The sequence below is a fragment of the Mycotypha africana genome (assembly GCF_025528875.1).
Source record: "Mycotypha africana strain NRRL 2978 chromosome Unknown BDF20scaffold_6, whole genome shotgun sequence".
Taxonomy (NCBI): domain Eukaryota; kingdom Fungi; phylum Mucoromycota; class Mucoromycetes; order Mucorales; family Mycotyphaceae; genus Mycotypha; species Mycotypha africana.
In genome coordinates this window covers 634,946-657,548 of record NW_026515730.1, presented here as the reverse complement: position 1 = coordinate 657,548, position 22,603 = coordinate 634,946, and the positions used below count along the sequence as shown (strand labels likewise).

Sequence of the window (22,603 nt, the reverse complement as noted above, 5' to 3'; positions counted from 1 at the left end):
AAGTTTAATAATTGAACCTTTCGTCCATATTAAAGAAAGCATCTAATTGTTATGTTAGCCTCCATGTGATCTACAAGATACCATCTATTGTCGAAAAATGCAGCAATGATAAATTATTCATGAAAGTTGGTTTTATCCATTATAAATTTTGAATACTTGCAACATAAAAGCCAGTAAATACTTTACAGTTTCTAGTCAAGAACCTACAATGAGATTGCATTTCACTAACCTTTTGGGACTGTTCTTAACACTCCTTCTAATTGTGATTGCACAAGCCACGACTGCTAAAACGAATAGTAGGAGTGGTGGTAAGGAAGCTAGCATTGTTACGGCAGATGATTACTCAAAGCTATATGATCAATATCAGAAAGAATTTCGGTCAGTTTCATTCATGCAGATTTAATTACAAGCCATTATTAAATTCGCTACTCTTTTGGCTTCTAAAGCGATAGGACCACTCAATATGCTGACGCGGTTCGACGAGCTCGACCTGCTGCAATTGAGACCAGCAACCGTCTTATACCAATTCCACCTTTCTTTCCTTTGCCGCCTCTTCCACCTCTTCCGCCACTTCCACCACTTCCACCATTGCCGCCGTTGTTTCCAATTGGTTCCCAACGACATTAGTAGCAATCATTAGCACCCAAACAATAATGACGTATCATCAAGTTCGATTTGTACTTGAATCTATTTCGTATATAATGAAATAAAATCCGTTCTCTCGTCTTATATCGGATTCTTATGTATCGATGTATAATGATATACCACCTTATAATATAATCCTTCTGAAGAAGTATTAGCAACGACAGAGCATGCCAGTAACGGCTTTTTTGCACTCACTAACTTTGCCTCATCTTGCCTGAGCAACTTTCAAATGGAGGTCAAAACTACAATAAGACGGCATGTGATTTATATAAATCTTTGTAGGTTGAAATTTAGTCCTATTCTATTTTTAAAATCGTCATGGTTAAAAACTAGCAGACAATAGCATTTGTTGATAAATTATACAAGGAAAAAAGTTGGCCCTGCGAATTATATTAAGCTAGCACATTTGAAAAATTTCCCTATTATTCTTCAAATTGTTGAGATGAAAATTCACTGTGCAGGCTACCATATCTTCTTACTAGGATTATGTTTATTAGGAATTGTACAGGCAGTATCAACTACTTCCAATGACAAAAATGTTAAGCAAGCTGATCTTACTTTAGAAGACTATTCAACCTTCCTTCAACGATACTATCAGGAACTACTGTTAGTATCAATAATCACAATTTGCTTTAAATCTGGAATGGTTTTTTTTTACTAATTATTCTTTTTCTTACCAAAGCCAACGGGCCTGGCAGTATCTCAATGCAGTTCGCCAAATTCCCTTTTAACCCATGGTCCGTCCTAGCTCTACTCAAAACACTCCCACTACCTACAAGGTTTTGTCAATAATTCATTGCTTCTCGCACCCCTTTTTTTCTTCTTGTCAATTGTTTAGCTACTTTTGGAACCATTCTGAAGTAGCCGTTTACTATTTTTTTTTCCCTATTGGTTATAGCAAATAAAGACATTTCACATTTATCCTGTATGAAGTTTTGCTCTTTGATTCGAAACACGCCCAATGGTAGAGAAGAATTGGCATATTCAAAGACAGTTCATTGTTCAGTAGGACGATTTTTGATTGGTCTGAAGGCCTTGGTAGGTTCTTTTTTTGTTTTCCTCACTTGATTTAAGTGCCTGTTTTTTTCTTGATTTCTGCGGCTCTTACTTTGCCACAACAGATCGTAAAACATGGCTTCCTTCTATGATGAGGTAGAGAGACGAAATCTTTTTTGGAAGTTTCTCTGATTTGGTTTTAGTAAACTTTTCTCTACTGCAGGTTGAAATTGAAGATATGGAATTCATTGAAGAAGACCAAGTTTATGTATATCCTTGTCCTTGTGGGGATAAGTTTGAGTTATACTTGGTAAAGTGATCAGCTTTGTTTCACTTTGTTTCTATTGTATATAAAAAAGTATTAATATTTTTCGTAATAGGACGATATAAAGGATGGTGACGATATAGCTCGCTGCCCTACTTGTTCCCTCGTCATCAGAGTTATTTACGATCCTGAAGATTTTGTCGATGGAGAAGAGGATGAAGATACAGCGTTTGAAGTAGATACCAGCATTGCTGTTTGAAAAACCATCCACTTGTTTTCTGCAGCATATTACCCTCATTCATCTGTTTATATATGACAATTTTAAAAGTAAACCACAATATCATTGTAGTTATATTATGCTAGCACTGTAATATTTCAGTGATCAACTATCGACAATCAACAGCTAGTGCAGCAAAATAGTCTTTAGTGTCAAATCAATCCACATCATTTGTAAAAGAGTTTTTACTCTTTTTTTTATCTTTATTTCATCTGTCATCTGTATATTAAACCATACAATAAACTGCTTCTCTTAAATGGCATGTAACTGATCTACACTGGCAAGTTTAGATTTCTGAGCAGCAAGTTTTGAGTATTCTTCTGATTGTTGTTGAGCTTGCATCTTCAAGGCGTTCATATCCTTATTCTGACTTTGGAGTTCCTTTAATTCCTTTTCAAGCTTTTCAATTTCGTTTTCGTAGCCAGTTTGAATTTCGAGTAAGCGCTTCTCGTCGGCTTCTTTTGAAGCGCTTCTCGTCTTATGTTCATTGAGCTCATCCTCATGCTGGATCATTTGATTCAAAACGGTAGTTGTACGTTCAAGAATGCTAAATCAGACATGGGGAAATAAAGTTTGGATTGTTAATGAAACGGTCCGCTATGTTCTACTTTCGCTCAAAGTGAAATGCGATCTTCGATAACCTACAGTGATAAGAAGAGAGTGAAACCACACAGATAAAGGTTTCTTTGAGCATAGAATCTGTTGGCCTTTTGAGCAGCTTCAGCGTTATAATCATGGTATGAAGGTTGATTATGTTCGTCATTACGACGTTCGCTGATATGTTGCAAACGGTTAAAGGCATCTATGAACATTTGAATGAACACAGTTACTTAAGATTTTATCCCTTTTTTCCAATCCGACCTTTGATCTGTATGTAAAAATGTTTACCTATGAATAAAACGAAAATGAATCTAAAGAAGTTATGCAAGATAAGTTAGCTTTGAATCATGAAGAAAACTTTCGTTTTATAATCTGATATACAATATTACGCAAAGATTATCTTCAAAAAGTATAAAGCCTTGGCAACCTATAATTTAACAATTAAAATAATGGTACATGAATACAATGTGATCATTTGGATCCGTTTGCTACCTATCAACTATATTTTACCAATGGAGAAGATGCACTGAACTTGAGGATTGCTCTACGCCAACGAGCAGGAAGGGGTACCTATGTTTCAAGAGGATTAAATGGTGCTTCTGTTGATAGTGAACATATGGACGTTCTGTTCCTTACAACAAGCAGACAAAATAAAAACATCTAAAAGAAAAAATGAAACATAATCAGAAAAGCCAAACCAAACCAAGAATTTATTCGTTGTTGATCATAGATACGATACCTCAATACAGAGAATAGCAAATGTTAAAGTGTAGTAAATCGTCATCTTGTATACTATGATTCGAAGATTGAGATTAACAGTCTGAAAGAGAAGAAAAACGAGATGCGAAGGGACGGAAGGAAGTTCGCGTATAAAATTGCTCAACAGATTTGTCGAAAAAAGCAAGACTTCAAATTCAGACAGCAGTAAAGAAAAGGGTTGTTCTTAAGCACAGACAATGAATACAAACACATGCACAATAAGCCTATTTATGACAGCCAGTATACTTAAGCTTACAGTAGGTTCGTTGACTATTGTATACACATATAAATCAATAAATACACCCTTCTCATATGTAATGAGCCTACCATATGCCAAATATAGTAATTTTGAAGAATTCGCCGTATAGCAAGCCAAAGCTCATCTGAGTTTTCATGAACGCCACAACAAGCAAAAAGACAGACTGCATAAAACTTGTACCTCCATGTAAGCTTAATTTACACTAGTAGATAGAACGCAACTGCTAAAGTAGTTCGAAGATCATTGCTTATTGAACATTGCAGAATTTGTCTCGCTAGGATATATCGTATAGTGCGCTAATGGCATATCACTCACATAAGAGAGTGATTATCTTAAGATAATTCATTTGACTTATAGACCATCCAAGTGAGATAGTGGTGGAATATAATTTTTATGCAAAAAATAGAGGTCTCAGAGTAACAATGCAATTGTTTTCTTTGATTTAACAAACATTAGCAAATAGAAAATATTGAATTTAAACGAAAGGAAAAAATGGGGATTTATTGTTCGGGTCTCTTTATTTTATTTTCGCTTATTCAACACAGGCTTGCTCCCTTGTGGACATATTTAGATTCTTTGATATTGATTTTTTATTGTTTGATCCTTTTCTTTCCCTTTTTCTTCTGTCTCTCTTTCATATCATAATCAGTGAAGAGGAGCATGACACTAAACCTTAAGCCAGTCGGATATTATGACCAAGTAAGCCTAACACGCCTATATACACTCAACTCAACTGATGGCTTCCAAACAAAATTCTGTAACCTAACGATATTTTCTTCATGCACCTTATTTATTGTTACTGCATGATTATTTTTCATTGTTTAAGGAGAATGGTGGGCAAGTTCCAATCTTCAAACCGACTTTTGAGGAGTTCAAAGATTTTAGGGTATTTACACAAAGCATTGATCATTATGGTCGGAAAGCGGGTATTGTCAAAGTCATTCCACCACCAGAATGGTAAACCACTGCTGTTGTATTAAGTCCTCTTACTATGACAATATTCTTTCACTAATCGGTTCATACCCACTCTTATACTTCAGGAGGAAGGATGTATTTGAATCTTGTGCAGAAAAAATTGATGAAATCACCATCACAAAGCCAATTGTACAGTATTTTCGTTCTATGTCGTTCATTTTCTTTCTCTAGTGATTAGTATTATAGTTTAACAAGAAGACGTCTGTTTCTGATCTACATTGCCTTTTTTCCCCTTACATCCCTAAAATTGATATTTCAGACGCAGCATATACTAGGTAGCCGAGGATTGTTCCTTCAAACCAACGTCGAAAAGAGAAAGAAATTTAAAGTGGAGGAATGGTTCAGTTTATGTCAAAGGGCTGAAAATCGTCCACCAAAGATCAACCGCACGAAGTCAACGCCGAAAATGAACCTCGCTGCTACAGCGATTAAGACTGATAGAAAGCATAAAATTGACCAGATAGCATCACATAATGCTATTGCTACTTCAATGTTCATTGATAATAGTCAAGATGCTCGATTCCCAATTGATTATGTATCGGAAACGTGTCACTTAAGTGTAGATCAGTATAAAGAATATGAAAGAAATTACTGGAGAAATATTACATTTAATCAGCCATTATATGGTGCTGATATGTCAGGAAGTAATTATGATTTTACAAACTGGTACCTTCCACATGAGTTCTTATCAAGCTTGTCACCTTCTTATTCTCGTTCCCTTAATGATGATAGCATTATTTGATACAACAATTGAGCATTGGAATCCTAATAATTTGGATAATCTGCTAAACACGATGAAGGAAACACTTCCCGGCGTGAATAAGCCATATCTATACTTTGGTATGTGGAAAGCAACTTTTCCATGGCATGTGGAGGTACGTGCATGAATAAAATGCCATCATTCAGGAAGTTCAGCCAGTAGCGGTTTTTTGAAGGAACCATTGTATAAAGAAGTTGCTGAATTTTTTTATCTTCTTTTAGGATTTGGATCTCTACTCTATCAATTATATACATTTTGGTGCTCCTAAACAATGGTATACAATTCCTACTTCCTCATATCAAAAATTCGAAAAGTTTATGCAAAGTATGTTATAATATTGTATGATTATAAGCTTTGATAATATCTATCATGTCTATATGTAAAAGATGATATATGCTGACTCATGTGTTTCCACTATTATTCAATTATAGATACATTTTACCAACATTATAAAGGCTGCCATGAATTCTTACGACACAAAACATTTATTGTTTCGCCCAAGGTTCTGGAAGAGAATAACATACCTTTTCAAAGATGCGTTCAACAACCAGGCGAATTCATGATTACTTACCCGTATGGCTATCATGCAGGATACAACTTGGATTTCAATTGTGCAGAAAGTGTTAATTTTGCTACAGAAGCTTGGTTAGACATCGGCAAACGGGCAAAACGATGCACTTGTTTAGATGATGATTCAGTAAGAATAGACGTCACTTCCTTGTTTGGACGACAGCACGATGAGGAAGAGAACAGTACTTATGATATTAGTCACAGCAACAAACCAAGCAGTGCCAGCAGACGTTCTAAGGATATGAATAGAAAAAAAAGAAAACTAATGATGGACAATAGCAGCATCAACAGTACATTATGTAAACTTTGTTCGTCGAATAATAAGACGTTACCTCTGCTCCAATTAGCCGACAATGTTATTGACAAGGTACACCAATTATGTGCGGAAGCTATACCTGAAATACATATCAAGGGCAACGTAGTGTACGGTATCGATCGAATACCCAAATCAAGGTGGAATTTGGTAAGTTATTCTCAATATACACAATTTCCAACAGCTACATGCTCAAACAACCTTTATCACTAAAATATGACATATAGACCTGCACCATTTGCAAGCAAAAAACAGGAGCTTGTATACAATGCTGCATTGGTAAATGTTATAGAGCCGTTCATGCCACTTGCGTGTTGAATACAAATGGTACTATGGAGCGACTATCCAACCGTGACCTTTTATCTCAACATTCACTATACAATACGTATTGTCCTTTACATGATCCGGTAAAAGTTATAATTTGCTTGTTTCAACGCAAAATCGCTAGTTTGTAACCATTTTTTTTCTCTATAATAGAAACGGATTGCTGAACGACGAATCGAACAAGAATACGCTTTTGAAGAGCTAAGTAAGAAATTTCAAGCGAATCGAGATATTTACATCAAATGGACAGGAGGTGATTATGAAAAAGGCATTATTGAAGAATGTATTCCGGACAAAAAGATGTGTCGAGTGCTGTTAACGGATGGGCTTGTTCGGAAAATCAGATGGACATATTTATCCTTTGATCCCCCACAATCAACACTAAACGCAACTTAAAAATTTTATTGTTTTTGATTAATATTTACATTCACTTATTCTCTAATGGCTTTCATATTTTCATCGACTTTACTGCTATGTATTTCAAATGCTTTACGATTACTAGCACCATTAATTAATTGTATGGCAATATCATTATCAGTACTGTTATAGTTCAAATATTTTATCTTTGAATGGCTTGTGCTAAGTTCAAATCATTCTTGTTTCTATAAAGCTTAAATTTTCGTTATGAAATGCCATGTCCTTCTTTTAAGTGTGGTAATATTTATTCTAGATTTAAACAGTTGATTCTTCTTGGACAGAAAGATTGAATGAAAGTATGTATAGAAGCATCTCGTCTTATATTACCTTAATTTGCTCAGACGAATGAAGAGAGGATGATGGATTAGTTGTAGGTTGTTGATAGTACATGGCTGAAAAGCTTGTTTATCTTTGACATGATGTTTCACATAAATTATGTTCAGTAAGGCTAGTTCGATAATTTATGTATTGAGATCAAAAGGCTTTATGGATACTCTTTTCACTTTTCTATGGTTTTATCGAATGTTTGTGCGACTGACATGATAATATTTATGCTGCTGCAATTTCTGTGTTCGAAAGGAATAGAGGATAAAAATGCTTTAATGAATGATGCTACGTTAATATTGGTTGCTTGACAGATAAATACAATCACTGGATAAAACAATCTTTTATCTGTCAGAAGAATTTATACAGGTATTTGATAAAAAACCCTAGTATATTCATAACTAATATAGCTTTTTAACGAACATGAAATAAGTTCAATTTGCTGCTGCTTTGACAAAAGCGATAGTACTAAGCTTATTTTCATTTAGTGGATCAATTCCATGCCACAAGTGGTCAAGTCCATAAAGAATGTGACAAATGGCCGGCCAACGGACTCTTCATGATTGGCAAGTGGCAACTGATCGCGGAGGGCGGGTGGGAGGTTGATTAAATGATTAAATAATGGATTTAAAATTGATGTGGCATCATCAGGCGTTGATGAATCTGTAAGCAGTGTATGGCATATTGTTTGATCATGGTGGTGGTGGGATGATGGAAGCAGAAGTTGGAATGACCACTAGATAGCCATCTGAAACGCCATTGGATACAGCGGCTACGCTCTTCACTAGTCATGGGGAGCCAGAGTATAGGGTCTAAGCTGATGAATGGCCGACACTCAGAGAGTAACTTTAAATTTTGGCGTGGTTATTGCTGTTCATGTAGGGTTTCTGTGCGAAAATCATGAATGCATTGGCTGAGGACTTTGTGGTTGTAGAAGATTGTTGTTGAACTCGGTTCCAAATAGGAGAGTGGCTGATACAACTATAAGTTAATTTACTGGATGGATCTTGTATATAGGGGAGCAGTAAAGTGAAGAGAGCATCACTTGGTAGTGATGAGAACGAAGTATGTATTTAGCCTGGAGAATGGCACAGCGTTCCGTCATAGATGGTAGTTCAGCCATGTGGAGCATGAATTTACAGAGGAACCGAACGAACCACCAAAGATCCTTCAAATACAGGTAGTTTGGGCCTTCTCCAGCCTGAGGATGTTTGCGGAGGTGAAAAGGCATTTAGCTGCACCGTACTCTAGTTGCGGTCGGATTATTTGAGCGTAAAATCTGAGGGCCAAGATTTTCTCAAAGTCATGGTTGTTTAGGCCAATAGAGCTGAGGATATTCATCGTAGCCAATGCTTTCGTGGTTTTGATACGAATGAGTTCGTTGTAATACAAATAGCCGCCCAAGCGGAAAGGAACACCATAGTAGGGGAATGAATTAACAGAATCTAAGGGAGATTCATAAAAACTATAAGTTATAGAGTCATTATGAGAGTCGAGAATAACACATTTATCAGGGTGCCAGCGGTAACCAAGGACTTAAATGTGATTTCACAATGGTGTAATAGACGTTGTAGATGGTGACGGTCTGCATTCAATACCATATCATTAGCGTATAACAGGCAATTCAGTCGAGTGGCTCGTTCACATGGAAAATGTAATTACAGCCATTGGAAAGTATTTGAGCTGGGCTTTTGAAAATGGGACATAAACTACAATTCCAATAAGTTTCGGGTCACCAATAAAATGAAATACTCACAAAGACAAATTATCACTGCGCGGTCGAGTAACGATAGTGGATACACTAATATTGTCCACATTTAGCACTGTCTTCGTATATTCCATCCTACCAAAGCCTTCCACATCACCATACAGCGAATTAGCTATCAATTTGTGTGGCGAAAAAGTTCCCACTAGTTTCCAATGCTCGCCTGATTATGCCCAAAAACTTAGGAGGAGCTGGTTTGTTACTCGTTGCGGTACAACATTTAATACTGCAAATGAAATGGTTAATAATGTTATTTTCACCACATCTTCTTCAGTTCAAGCATCCCTTCGACACCATTTTCGGCTGATGGGCATTAAATTTACTAGTCCCATACTTCCCTTCTTTTGTGATATTTATCGAAATCCCAATCTTAGTCACCCAACCTTAGTTATACCGATTATGTTTACAGCCTTTGATCATTTGGATGTTACCCTCCCTTTGGAGGATATTCCACTAGAGAGCTTATTACTTTTCCCACTACATTCTTTGTTTACAAGCCTTCCGGAGTTGCACTGGGTAGAATGCCATCCGAAGATGCTTGCAAACACTTTTATTCCTTCACGGTCAGTTCACCAACCATCTTCTATTGAAACGACCAGGAGAATATAATGTGAAACCGCGGTTGCTTTCACATTTCACTCACAGATTCCACAGTGCAGCTTCACCCCTTTATTAATAGATTGCTGGTAAGCTCTTCTATAGCTACCGACGATTCAGATATGGCATTGGAAAAATTACTACTCGACAATTGGTCAACAGTGCCTTTTGGCATCATTATTCGGCTTCATCGTCCAGGCTCTATCATACCAAACAATTACAACAAGCATCAGGAATAGGGGTAATTTCCAAATGGATATTCAACCTGTTCTGGTTGTGGTATTTCCATACCTCCTATAATATATAAAGACGAATTAGACACACTTTCAAGCATTTGACTCGTTATTATGATCATAGAATCATAATAACACTTGCACACGTCGTCGTGTACTCTAAAGACATACGCATACATAATGCTGCATTCCTACTGGTTAAGAACGAGTATTTAGCTCCTTTTTTTTGGTATCTCTTTCCTTTCCTTCTTTCTTTTGTTGTCAATACAAACATCCAATTCGCTATGAACGCTTCCCTCTCTGATTTTCAGTGTATAATAAAAGGACTAAAGGAGACTCATTTCACCTTACAGTTTATATCAAAGTTATAAGTCGCGTTCACTAAACATAAAACAACTACAAATATCATACTGGTCTCTTCCTTTGTTTCTTCCGACTCGTGGCCTAGGCTATTGTACTATTTTGAAAAAACTACCATGCTTATACGTCTTACAAGCCGCAGGGGTAATTCCATCTGACACCTGCAGACTTTGTAATTATGACACCGACGTTTGATTATTTCACACTTAACTGTCCTCAACGCTGGCAGATATGGCAAGAAGGCCTCGCGGTATATTTCCCCTCATTCTGCTTTGATCCTCAAAGCTCTAAGATTACACCCGCCACCATCACAAACCTCGTGTGAACAATCTCGATTTTTCACCGTCTGCTTCAATATTCATCGGCCAATTGTTGAAGGCATTGCTGATTTGTAAATATTGTAGTGTGGTAGAGAAAAGAGCGTCTTAGTACTAAAATGAAATCCTTACCCATCCCCCATCTATTTTCATTGTAGGTTAGTCAAACTACCGTTCGACGCCATCGCAGACAAGAATCAGTTTGGAGAAGTAGACATGCAAACCAGGTATTTTGATCCTTTGCTGTCGTCCATGTTGGCAGATACAACGAGGAAAGTTGTATTACGATGGCCGAACAAAGCGGACACAATGACCAATGACATTCGACCGGACGCCATTGTATCCACCATGGTCCAACGCACATTTGGGCAATCCCTTGGTTTTGGGGAAGTCAAGCTTGGCGGCGACAGCACCACCAACCATTCCCTTTGCCTGGACACTCTCAGGCTCTCCGTCTTGTCGCGCAACAGCGTCTTGAAGTATGGCCATCCCGTTCTCACTTTTCAAGTCAATGGTAAGAAGGAAAACGTTACTACATTTGATATTGGATCATAACTATTTCACAATGCTTTGTAGGATATCAATTAGTTTTTTTTATGACACAAATGGTACATAATCATTTCTTTACCATGACAGAAATTGGCCGCATCACCCTGCCTAATTCATTGTCCTCTCTTCACTCATTCATAACACTAAAAAATATCCGTACTTTATTGCGCGTCACCCATTTATTCTGGCATTGCTGCTACCAAATACAATCATCACCAATCGACAACTCAACTTTTTCTTTCTCTGAAAGTCTCCATGCCACACAATTACTCCAAATGATTAACAATACTACCTCAAAGTATCGTCACTGCAGCATTCAATATTAATAAAATTCATCTGTTCTGATAATACAGTTTGTAGTAAGAAGCGCTGTCGAGCGCTTCCTCATTCCGTATGCTAAGCAAGATTTGAATGGTTATGTATCGCAATATTAAGAGCAGTATGTAACTATCTTACAGCCTTTTCGCTTTAAGCCATATGCCTTCTGTTGTGGGTAGCTTTATAAGCACATTAAGGCTTGTTAGAGTGCTTCTTGCAAGGTTGCGAACTGTGTCATGGGTAGTGAGAACGGTAAATATTGTCACTTTGCCAAAATTAAATGACACTAAAAAGCCAAAAGCAATTGCCCCCAAATAAAACCGATTTGCCAAATAAAAGTTAAATTGTCTTTTACAAAAATATACTTGTCAATTGCAATATAAGTTTGCGATTAATATATTGTTTTTTTAGACAATTAGAATATTTAGAATGGGGTTTTCTTGTAACAATGAATGATTTGTCGTTTAGAATGACTAGCAAAGTGGTACAAATTTTTAACAGGTATGTCATTACAAGCCTCAGACATTTTCTCTTCAGTCAACAACCTGTGACACTTCAATCTTCCTTTTACAATTGCCCAGAACTGTTCAACTGGTTTTAGTTCAAGCGAATATGGGGGCAGACACATCACTTTATAACCGCGACTTCTGTTACGGTTCTGTTACGGTTTTCTTACGTTTTCATGACTTCTCAAGGTGATTTTAGTGTCATTTATTCCATTTGGTTGAGAAGTTAATATTGCTCCATACAAATAGAAGACTTATTCACATACAAAACACCCTTCGGTGAACGCCCTGGTTCTGATCAAGTGAGTAAATTCGTTCTTAAACATCCTGACGTGAGGAGCATAATCACAAGAGCTTTAATGGATACCAATGGAGATGCTTATAGAATCGGCGACTCAAAATGGGATCACGGCCTCAGATCTGATGTCGTATATGAGCCTATGCATGTGTCTTTTGATCAACCACCCATTATTGTAGAAGTACAAGCAACGGTTAACGCTGATTTTATGAACCGGGTAGCACACTACTGTATTATGGCGTATCGCAGATATAAAGTATTGCCTATTTTGCTTATATTCAACACTCAAACTACAAGCATAAATACAAATGATAGATCTAGCCTCAACAAGTTTAGTGCTCTGTCTTTATCGTGCGAGTATTGGGCGAAGAAATGTTATCTAGTCAACGCGAAGAGTGTTTCTTCTGAAACCAACAACGAGCTTCACCCATTCACTGTAATAGCAGTTTTTTTGATAAAACAACAAACATGTTTATTGGAGATCGTTCGAAAACCACATGGACGAGAGCATACTATGGGAACAGGCTTCATGCAAGTTGGAGAGAGGCAGAACCGAAAAACTATAAATACTCCACAAAATTTTGCGCGATTTTAAAATTTTCCTTTTCCCTTTTTTTCGTCACGCATGAGTTTTTGGATGAAGCCAAGGGGTTTAATCGCTCCTTCTCTCCCAATATATCAGTCCCCACTGGCATGAACCCTGTTCCCGTAGTATGCTCTCGTTCATGTGGTTTTCGAACGACCTCCATTGGAAAGCAATTCGTGGAAGGATCCTGTAACTCAATTACTATTTCAAATAGCCAAGGATTTTCTAGAACAGTCTATCAAACACGAAACAGAGCTCTTAAATACGTTAATAAGTATATGTAATATTGGTATCCAACATTACGAAAGAATATTAAACACTACAGAACGTATGCAATACGACTCGCCTTCATTACAAGAAGAATCTGTTTCTGGAATACAAAAGCTACAACAAGTAAAAAGACTTTTTGAGGAAGTGGATACTGAAGAACCCTCTTACGATACGACAGTTGGTAAAAGTGCAAATGAAGAAAGATACGAGAATACTATGAGGTTTGTCGAAACCTATAAATCAACTCGCAAACGCATGAACTGGCGCGATTGCTATGCTCAACTTAAACAGAAAACCGATGTTATTAAATACAAGAATGCTGAAGTATTGCGCGTACAGTACAACAGATTCAAGAAGAATGACTAGTTTTTTCTCCTCTATGCTGAAAACCCTTTTCAATAAACTCAACTTGTCTTTCACTTATTGCTTTTATCCTAGTTTCTGACACTTATTATTATTTATATTATATATAGTAAAAAAAAATATAACTCCTGTTCATAGTATATCTCTTCCTAGCGCTCTTACATTGTATACAGGCGCTGTATAATGCCTCATTTGAGTCTGTTGTAAGGTTTTGTCATACAGGAGAAAATAATTGGCTACGCCAACCGTCTCGCTCAAAAAAATTAAATAGGTGATAAAAGTGTGTAGTCAGGAATCCACCAGAAATACTCGTACAGCCTTTGGTTGATAAAGTTCTCAGGGTAAATATCAAAAATAAACCAGGTGGTATACTCATGCTGTGCTCAATGCGCTATGATGAAATCTGATAAGTGGCGTATGCTTGCATAGGTAATTTGCTAGTTAATTTTATTACTAGACTAGTCCAAGTTCAACTCAAAAATAGCAATCATGTGTTGATAGAGCAATAAAAAAAAAGAAGCATATATTTTATTTCACTTTATTGTAGATCATATTAGCAAAAATAACCACATTTTGGCATATTTCAAAAAGTACTTTCATCTAGTTTAATCCTTGTATTTCTTTTAATACAATCTATCAGCCAAATTATTTGTTCAGACTTTATACCAAGTAAGTGAGTGGCCTGAAGCAGTCACGCTATCTATTGAATAATTGCAACGCTCTATAAAAGCTTAACAATGAAGTACGATTAAACATGATTTTTATTATACAATGTTTAAACCCAATGGGCACACAGATAAACTACATATCAGAAAATTGCCCGGGGCAGCTCGAGTTGAGAATAGAGCGATGCATAGTGTCGGTCAGGGTGCCGTGGTGGGCGAAAAAGCATACTATCTAAATGGGGGAGGGGGAAGGGGCTAAACTAATCATTATAATTGGTAGGCTAAGACTTTGGGCGCGGTTCGGGATCTTGCTTAATTAAGCCTGGGCGGGCACCGCAATTATTCATAACTTGTTTGAACACCAACACCGACCGAGAACCACCTTGATAGCGGCATTAAAAAACCCTAGGAAGCAGAGAGAAAGGGATTAAAGCTAAAAAAATTTCAGCGGCTACAGGAATCGAACCAACAATCGTTGGTTTGGAAAGCCAAAGGTGTTAACTACCTCCACCGCGGGCTAGGCCCCTTCCCATCCAATACAGTATTTTAACTAATATTTTAGATGAATACATTTTTTTTTGGACGATTAATAGTTTTATTTTAGATGAGTTGCAATTGTGTTGTAGACGAAAATATAAACCGTTCAACCAATGATTCAAATTCAAAAACTTGTCAATAGTGCAAAACAAACAGAAAAAATACTATTCCTCACCCGTAATAATCTAAATCCTTAAAATATAAGGAAAACCGTGTTTACTACGGTGATACTTTCTTCTTCACTTTTGATTAGAAAGTGTTGCGATAGTCACTAAAAACACAATTAGCAAGAGGCAACCTTCTTGTAAACGCCTTATAATTACTCCCCAAATGATGTTGAAAGACCTCTGCCTTTAATAATACATGTTGAGGTCACAGAGGAGAACGCACCGATTTATGCCCTGGTTGCTTGCATTTGGTACAACTGTCTTTATTTGGGTCTTCATCCTTTTCTTTGATCTCAAAGTTCTGTTTGCGTTTTCTACCTTTCGAACCAATCATAGGTACAATAAGGTCGCGTACTAATGATGAATTTACCAACTTTTAAAGCCACATGACGTGCTTACCTTGATCTGCAGTTTCTGGCTCATAAAAGTCACATTTAAAGTATTGTTGGGTGTAATGACCCCCTTTACCGCAATCAATACATGTTACGTCTAACAGTACACAATAATTAATCTATATGTATATATATGATCAGGTAGATAGGCATTCAAAAGGCAAGTTACCATGAACAGCACTTTTATTTTTTCTTTTCAAAGATTTGCTTTTTCTTTACATAAATTATTGTTTTAAACATGGGTCATCGTATGCATCATAAAACGTGAAATAAAAGTGAGACAAAAACATTGACAACAGATAATATAACCATCCCGTTCCACTATGATACTATGGCCCTCAGCCCTCTATCAATAGTTTGATGTCAATCAATTCACAAGTTGACCTTTTTTGGAACTGTCGCGGAACACATCGTCATTGAATAAAAAAAGTTAATAAGCTTTTCGCAATTTGGCCTATTGCAAGATAACGTCAATAAGACCATTATTGGCGACTTTCTTACTGATGGAGACTCATTTCTCGGGTTTGATTGTATGTCATCCTTAATGCTGCTTGGATATCACTGAAAAATTGAGTAACTAAATTGATATCCAAAATACTATAAACTTTATTCTAAAAGTTTTTTTAATAAATCTAAATTTAAAACGTATGTTGTCCATCAAAAATTGTAAATTGTCTAAAATACGAGCTAAAATAATGTATTATTCCTCTCGATTTTTAGAAAACTATCAAACTTCCATTTTTTTTCCCTGCGGTCTCTGTCTCTTTCTCTTACTCTTTCTTGGTTGAAAACGTACAATATAAATCCATACCACACCCACTCTGTCACTCTCATACACAAACGCGGAAATTCAATGCAATGTCTTTTAGGGCCAATGTAGATTCTAATAGTAGCAATGAAGATTCTATTGATTCTGACAATAAATTTTGGAGAAAACCAGTAACAGACGACGACGACGGCGACGACTTAGAGAAGGAAGTTGAAGAAGGGTCATATATCATGTTTGCAAAAAATAAGAGAAAAGGTACGGAGTAGACATGGCTAATGAACTTAAATAAACGCTAAACAAACTAATTTGCTCTTTACTATCTTCATTCCTCACATGGTTAAAGATGTTAAGACGCACTCCCCTGGATACCAATATACCCGTACCAACGACAGTAGCAACAGTATCAGCAATCAGCAACAACAACAACAACCACCACCTTTAGCTACAGCTACGTCAACGCATATTATTGCCAAACCAGTCATCAACAATCATCAAGATAGAGATAATTCAACAAAACGATATCAAACAAAAATGCTACTGGCCTCACTCATTGAGCATTTTTGTCGAAGCTATGGCGATACACCCGATGCCAATAGAAAAGTATTCTTCTTAATTTGTCAAACCTTACGTTCCTTAGGAATTATTGACGCTGAGTTTGTGGATGAAATGACAAGCGTTCGCTCGGCTTTTCAACAAGCTTTCAATAAATTATTCTATACCGCTGTTCAAACCGTCCGTAATCAAGATTTATTAAGCTTTGATGACAATCCTTTACCAGCAATGAGGATTAAATCGGCACCGGCCAATGAAAACGCTGTAGAAAAAGGAGACATAGAGGAGGAGTGCTCTTTTAGAAGCAGTAGCACTACTAGTGCTGAGCCTGGCAGTAGTGGTGACACTAGTAGTAATAGTAGTAATTACAACAGTCGAAGAACTTCTTTCAGAAACGATGTGCCAGATTATTTTTCAGTACAAGCGACATCATCTGAAACTGCCAACGTGTCATTACATCAACAACATATGCAATTACAAGAGCATCTATTATCCTCTAGTTTTAGTAACTCTTACCCCTCAGTAGTCAGCAACAGTCATAAAATGCATTCACCTATTTCAACTAGTTTCCAATCGTTTATGAGCGGCTGCGGTGCTCAGCATCAACATCAACCGCATGTGGATTTCTTTTATAATTTAAGTGTACAAAATTCACGATACAATAATGATTTCATCGAATTGAATTTGATTGGTAAAGGAGGTTTTGCAAGCGCTTACCGTGCACGTAATAAATTAGACGGTGTTGATTACGCAATAAAAAAAATTCGGCTAGGTCGTGATATTGAAGAAAAGGCACAACAATCCTCCATGGAAGATAACCCTTACGAAAAGATATTTCGAGAAATAAAGAATTTGGCGAGACTCGAACACAATAACGTGATTCGTTATTATTCTTCTTGGTTAGAATACGACATGAATTCAGAGATGGATGACGACAAAGAAGTAGGCACCGATGAGTCGGATTGGGAAGAAGATACATCACAATCATACCATAAACATCATTCGACAGCGGCATCTTATATTGAAAGTGACGAAGATGAAAGCTTCATTTTCAGAGGAAGAGATCCAACTTTCAGTAGCGACGATCATTCACATTCATTCTCCTTCTCTGCAGGTGCTGATATCTCTTTTGGCGGCGGTGATGAAGTAAGTGGCATGTCTCAGATACAATTTGGCGAGTCCAGTGACTATTTCGCAAATGATACCACAAATGCTAGCACATCATTATCAATGAATATACCCTACAAAAACACAAACTGTAATATACACCCATCGCAACAAAAAGAACATCGCAAAAAACCAACAAAAAACAGTAACAGCAACAGTAACAAAAATACAAAGACAAAAAATAGCAGTAATGATAGTACAGGCTGGACTTTGTTTATTCAAATGCAATTATGCCCAAGTAGGTTACACGAAAGAAACAATGTAGAGTGAGTTTAACTTTATACCAATTAAGCTTTTCATTGTATGCAATTTCTATAGCAACTCTTCACGATTATATTCGTTTTCGTAATAAACAATATGCAGAAGATGGTGACTTGAGCGTGGTAGACAGTAGACGCAATATTGAAATTTTCGCACAAATATTAGAAGGAACTGCTTATATCCATGATCAAGGCTTGATTCACAGAGATTTGAAGCCAAGCAATATTTTCCTAACCCTTCCTTCTGGCTCAACCTATGTGAACGACGTGGATGGAAAAAGGCGTCGACGAGTGAGTAATGTAGGCCTGTCACAGCAAACCAACAATCCGACGCCAACTGCTTCTATGACCTTGGGATCTGCTGCTTCTCCCAATCCCAACAGCGCCCTTTTAGCGGTCTTTGATAACAACAATAGCAACAACAGCATTTTTACTATGTGGAATGAATCCTTGGTACCGAAGATCGGTGATTTCGGTTTAGCGGCTGAAGCGATACATGAAGAAGGTAGTGGCGATACCGTTCTTGTTCCTACTCCTATCTCTTCAACACCTCCGAGCCCTAAAATATCCCCTATCTCCACCTCTGCTGCATCAAATAGCTCTAACTCAACCCTTGCCGAAGTAGTCACTAGTCCGGGAAGTATGACAAGTATGAGTTTCAGCAATACCAGCGGTGTCCAGGCTGAAAGTGCCACTACTTCAGCAGCGACTGTTCGCATTAAGAACAAACCCAAACGACCCAAGGCGCAAAGAATGCGTACTGTCGGTGTGGGTACTCGTACCTACGCTTCACCAGAACAACTTGCGGTTCCTGCTCAAGCCTACGATGAAAAAGTTGACATTTACTCCCTCGGCATCATCCTCTTTGAACTCTTTCAACCTTTCTCGACGGGCATGGAGAGAGCAGATACTATTGATAAACTCAAACGAGGCATCTTCCCAGAGGGTTTCTTAGAATTGTATCCTAAAGTCAGCGCATTAATTCTGTGGATGATGGATAAACGGCCCGACTACCGCCCAAGCGCCCATCAACTTTTAGAATTTGAGTTGTTCTCACATCCCAGTGCACAAGATGATGGCGATTTATGCCTGACACTCAAAGCCCAACTTGAATCCAGGGCCAAGCAGTTGGAGCGTAAGAATAAAGAAATTGAAGAATTGAAGTCCAAGTTGAGGCAGGTCGAGTTGGAAAAGGAACAAACGGTGAGTAAGATGCAAAGACAGTTGGACGAAATGCAAGTCAAGTTAAGTTATTATCAGCAGCGGCATTACGGTAAAAATGAGAAGATGGAAGGTTCACCAGTAAAGAACACTGCAGCAGGCGGAACGATACCATCTTCACCCACCCCTACTACCTCTAGTTCAACCGTTCATCCAGTCGCTATAAATAATACCCTTAGAAAATCATGTTTAAGTCCTTCCAATTCGTTCTTAAGAAAGAAAAAAGAAGTAAGATGGTCAGCTCTAGATATGAACTGATTTTAGACACAAAAGAGTCAATCCGTTTACACAGTGTTGCAATAAATATGCATTCTGAAGAATCTTTTTAACTATGTAGATGAGAATTCTGCTATATACTTTATTATGTATTATTCACAAGGGGAAAAAACAACTAGGAATACCTAAAGTTTTTCTTTCCTAAAAAAGGGTTATGATGATTTTGAAGAGAATTTGCTGAAAGCGCCTAAAAAGGCATTCTTTTTCTTTTTTTCTTTTGTAGGTTTTGATACTGTTGGAACTTTAGTGGTAATAGTGTTATTATCATTATCTTGACTAAGTGGTGATGTTTGTTGTTGTAAAGGGCTTCCAGGTCGTTGTAGATTATGCTGCTCATTTGCTATAGCTGCTGTATCAGCTGAAGTAGTGGTATTCGTAATGACACCGGGGGAAGTAGGGTATGCAGTGTTCACTGGTGTTGCTTGATAAGTTGTTTCAGATGTAGGAAGAGTATAGAGATTGCTATTGACAGGTGGTGCTTGAGATGGCCGAGGGGATGACGGGATAGAGGAAACGGACTTTATAGTGGAAGCTCGTCGTTGATAATTGTTACTGGCAGAGGAGGAGGGAGGAGCAGATTGCCCTATGAATGATTTTGGCAACGTCGGGGACAATATGGTACTGCTATTGCTTGGACTTAGTCCGCCAGAAGGTGTCTCGTGTTGTTGCTGTGGATCAATATAATTATTGACATTTGATGTTCTCGGAATAGGCGTGCTTGCCTTTATGGGTGAGGAGTCATTATTAAGAAGACGGGCGAAGCTTGTTGAAGATACAGATGGTGAGGGTGTGATGTTGGATGTCCGATCCATATGAGGTGCGGTTGAGGACGACACAGGTGTTGATACCGTTCTTGACCTCAGCACACTATGCTGCTGAAATGGATGTGATGGGTATGTATTTTGTGGATTTCGCTGTTGTTGCAATTGCTGTTCCTGGATCATCTTTTTAGCCGCTATCATCATTTTTAAAGCGCGTACTTGCAGGCTAGTCTGATGCGATAATGCGGCTGTTTCAAAAATAAGAGGTGCAGTAGTAATATTTAACATTTGGTGAAGAGCATGTGTTGCCAACTCTTTCAGTCGAGGTAAGTGATACATATCGGATAGTAGTAAGAGTTGGGCTAAAATTGGAGGCTGATATTGCTGAGCAGTTAGTAAGTTATCCGTGTAAATAAATTGTAATAGAGCGATAACGACCGAATACGGATATGGAAATAGCATATATTGACTTCTTATCGGTGTTTCCTCTTCTTTTTCCTGCATTACTGTACTATCACCCTTGTCCTCAGGCATGTTTCCATTTGTATTCGCTGAGATGGACTCATTTTCGCTGTTATTCTGTTCGCCTTCGATTGGACCAGATGTCTCACCTATTGATTGCTTAGACGCTGCCCTTTTTGTCTCTATCTTTTTCTTATTCTCTATTAGTAGATCAGCAAAATAAGGCCAACGCTGGCATAAAACAGCTGAATTAACAGGAATAGTCATGTCGTCCTGTGTGATAATATAGAAGTCGGAAACTGCTGGTTCGTTCAATAGTCGTAATCCCATCTCTTGTGCCAAGGATGAGCATGTTGACATGGGTAAGGAATAGATGCCGAATGCTTCCAGGTCGACGATAGCAATGTGCTCGAAATTGATCTGTCGATGACTATAGTCGTCTAATAAATTTCTGTTTGTATTGCCAAACACAATAAATCGATTGGTTTTTTCATGCAAAAGACCACGATTCCATGAGCCTGAATTAAGAACATTGCCTGTTTCTATGCGTGACCAAGTTTGCTTGGTTATATCAAATGCCCAAATAGCGTACGCCTGAACATTTGGAGATAGATAAGTGCCTGCTAATATAAGGTGATTGCCTAAAGCATGTCCTGTTGGAAAACGTAAACCTGGAGGCATGGTTACTCCATTCATAGTACTTGAATAATCTTCTACATTCAGTACGTTTGCTTTGTAACTGCTGGGGAATATTAGTTTTAATTCTCGTTTAACATCAGCGAAATTGTAGTTGGTGTATAAATAAATTGGTGCCACTTCATCTACTGTTTGTATAGGAGCTGGTCGAGTCTGGCGTACAGTGGTAGTTGTAGACGGTAAATAATTACTACTACGTTGCCTTTGTTGTTGCTGCGGCTTAGAACCGTTAGTGTTGTTGTTCTTGGTGTCCTCTGTAGCTGTGTTAACAGTACTATTTTCATTTGAAGTGTTTTCTGGTTCGGTTATAGTCACCTCTGAACTATTCGCTGTACTGCCGTTCGCAGATCCATTGTTAATAGTATTGGTTCCGTTTGTTGCTGTAAGTCGAGCACCCGCAGGAGCTTTCACAGCAATAGATTTATAGGCTCCCACATGTTTATCGAATGTATTCAGATGCTCCCATTCCCAAGTATTCAAATTTAACACACTCATTTCATCTAAATAATTATTGTCTAGGTCTTGTCCGCCGATAACTAGGAACTTGTCCTCAGTAACGGAAGAAAGATGAGCGTATCGTGCTAGAGGTGAATATAGAGAAGGTTTTATTTCTGGCCGTTTCCAACATGCTGTTTCTGTATCAAATATGATCATATCATCTAATACAGAAAGACCGGCTGTTGTTACTGTTGATGTCGCTTCTTCCTTTGAATAGCCCATACCTCCGAATATCAGCAATTGCTGCTGATAGACACTGGCTGAATGAAAATAACGAGGTGTAGGTGGTTTATCGGAATCGGGTGGAGGTATATGCCGAGTCCAAGAAAGTGTGTCTAAATCAAGTATATACAGATAATTTGTCATTTTTCGAGACGTAGCGAGTCGTCCTGCAAATACATATATTTTGTTGCCAATAATATTCGTTGATGCACCCACTAAAGCTGGAGGCACTTCCTTCGAGGAAGCATGAATCTGGGTAATGATGCCCGAAATGGACTGCATTTGCATTGTGGAAGGCATTCTGGTTTTTAA

General features: G+C 37.7%; 11 protein-coding genes across 11 annotated transcripts; 8 read left to right on the top strand and 3 right to left on the bottom strand.

The window, feature by feature from the left end:
- The first annotated feature begins 16 nt into the window (after nucleotides 1–16).
- On the top strand, nucleotides 17–717 carry BDF20DRAFT_988233 (uncharacterized protein). Its single transcript, XM_053085263.1, has 2 exons — nucleotides 17–378; nucleotides 447–717. Exons 1-2 carry the CDS (start codon nucleotides 209–211, stop codon nucleotides 625–627), a joined length of 351 nt encoding a protein of 116 aa, XP_052935518.1. The 5' UTR covers nucleotides 17–208; the 3' UTR covers nucleotides 628–717.
- BDF20DRAFT_873676 (uncharacterized protein) lies at nucleotides 705–1,675 on the top strand. The gene is made up of 2 exons (XM_053081224.1): nucleotides 705–1,251; nucleotides 1,328–1,675. The coding sequence occupies exons 1-2, from the start codon at nucleotides 1,088–1,090 to the stop codon at nucleotides 1,374–1,376; spliced, it is 213 nt and encodes a 70-aa protein (XP_052935517.1). The 5' UTR covers nucleotides 705–1,087; the 3' UTR covers nucleotides 1,377–1,675.
- Nucleotides 1,676–2,392, top strand: BDF20DRAFT_873674 (Diphthamide biosynthesis protein 3). Its single transcript, XM_053081223.1, has 3 exons — nucleotides 1,676–1,797; nucleotides 1,865–1,951; nucleotides 2,022–2,392. Exons 1-3 carry the CDS (start codon nucleotides 1,777–1,779, stop codon nucleotides 2,163–2,165), a joined length of 252 nt encoding a protein of 83 aa, XP_052935516.1. The 5' UTR covers nucleotides 1,676–1,776; the 3' UTR covers nucleotides 2,166–2,392.
- Nucleotides 2,393–3,629, bottom strand: BDF20DRAFT_873668 (B-cell receptor-associated protein 31-like-domain-containing protein). The gene is made up of 7 exons (XM_053081222.1): nucleotides 3,523–3,629; nucleotides 3,420–3,443; nucleotides 3,294–3,353; nucleotides 3,173–3,210; nucleotides 3,072–3,094; nucleotides 2,829–2,985; nucleotides 2,393–2,730 (listed from the first exon to the last, which is right to left on the bottom strand). The coding sequence occupies exons 1-7, from the start codon at nucleotides 3,565–3,567 to the stop codon at nucleotides 2,436–2,438; spliced, it is 642 nt and encodes a 213-aa protein (XP_052935515.1). The 5' UTR covers nucleotides 3,568–3,629; the 3' UTR covers nucleotides 2,393–2,435.
- A 724-nt stretch (nucleotides 3,630–4,353) lies between these two features.
- On the top strand, nucleotides 4,354–7,292 carry BDF20DRAFT_873665 (JmjC domain, hydroxylase-domain-containing protein). The gene is made up of 9 exons (XM_053081221.1): nucleotides 4,354–4,500; nucleotides 4,628–4,758; nucleotides 4,842–4,905; nucleotides 5,036–5,420; nucleotides 5,509–5,651; nucleotides 5,758–5,860; nucleotides 5,968–6,569; nucleotides 6,647–6,826; nucleotides 6,897–7,292. The coding sequence occupies exons 1-9, from the start codon at nucleotides 4,462–4,464 to the stop codon at nucleotides 7,137–7,139; spliced, it is 1,890 nt and encodes a 629-aa protein (XP_052935514.1). The 5' UTR covers nucleotides 4,354–4,461; the 3' UTR covers nucleotides 7,140–7,292.
- Nucleotides 7,293–10,915: 3,623 nt separating this feature from the next.
- Nucleotides 10,916–11,631, top strand: BDF20DRAFT_821155 (uncharacterized protein; the record flags this gene model as incomplete). Its single annotated transcript, XM_053077592.1, has 2 exons — nucleotides 10,916–11,270; nucleotides 11,393–11,631. Coding segments are annotated over 2 exons (594 nt in total), but the record flags the coding sequence as incomplete, so codon positions are not given.
- Nucleotides 11,632–12,047: 416 nt separating this feature from the next.
- On the bottom strand, nucleotides 12,048–12,269 carry BDF20DRAFT_820934 (uncharacterized protein; the record flags this gene model as incomplete). Its single annotated transcript, XM_053077576.1, has 1 exon — nucleotides 12,048–12,269. A coding segment is annotated over one exon (222 nt), but the record flags the coding sequence as incomplete, so codon positions are not given.
- Nucleotides 12,270–12,416: 147 nt separating this feature from the next.
- Nucleotides 12,417–13,649, top strand: BDF20DRAFT_820962 (uncharacterized protein; the record flags this gene model as incomplete). The annotated part of the gene is made up of 2 exons (XM_053077578.1): nucleotides 12,417–12,911; nucleotides 13,197–13,649. Coding segments are annotated over 2 exons (948 nt in total), but the record flags the coding sequence as incomplete, so codon positions are not given.
- A 1,516-nt stretch (nucleotides 13,650–15,165) lies between these two features.
- BDF20DRAFT_873657 (uncharacterized protein) lies at nucleotides 15,166–15,505 on the top strand. Its single transcript, XM_053081220.1, has one exon. It carries the CDS (start codon nucleotides 15,212–15,214, stop codon nucleotides 15,371–15,373), a length of 162 nt encoding a protein of 53 aa, XP_052935510.1. The 5' UTR covers nucleotides 15,166–15,211; the 3' UTR covers nucleotides 15,374–15,505.
- Nucleotides 15,506–16,265: 760 nt separating this feature from the next.
- On the top strand, nucleotides 16,266–19,634 carry BDF20DRAFT_913581 (uncharacterized protein; the record flags this gene model as incomplete). Its single annotated transcript, XM_053084090.1, has 3 exons — nucleotides 16,266–16,431; nucleotides 16,520–18,133; nucleotides 18,214–19,634. The coding sequence occupies 3 exons, from the start codon at nucleotides 16,266–16,268 to the stop codon at nucleotides 19,632–19,634; spliced, it is 3,201 nt and encodes a 1,066-aa protein (XP_052935509.1).
- Nucleotides 19,635–19,804: 170 nt separating this feature from the next.
- On the bottom strand, nucleotides 19,805–22,591 carry BDF20DRAFT_820426 (uncharacterized protein; the record flags this gene model as incomplete). The annotated part of the gene is made up of 4 exons (XM_053077540.1): nucleotides 19,805–19,984; nucleotides 20,429–20,885; nucleotides 21,042–21,690; nucleotides 21,895–22,591. 4 exons carry the CDS (start codon nucleotides 22,589–22,591, stop codon nucleotides 19,805–19,807), a joined length of 1,983 nt encoding a protein of 660 aa, XP_052935508.1.
- Between the last annotated feature and the right edge of the window lie 12 nt (nucleotides 22,592–22,603).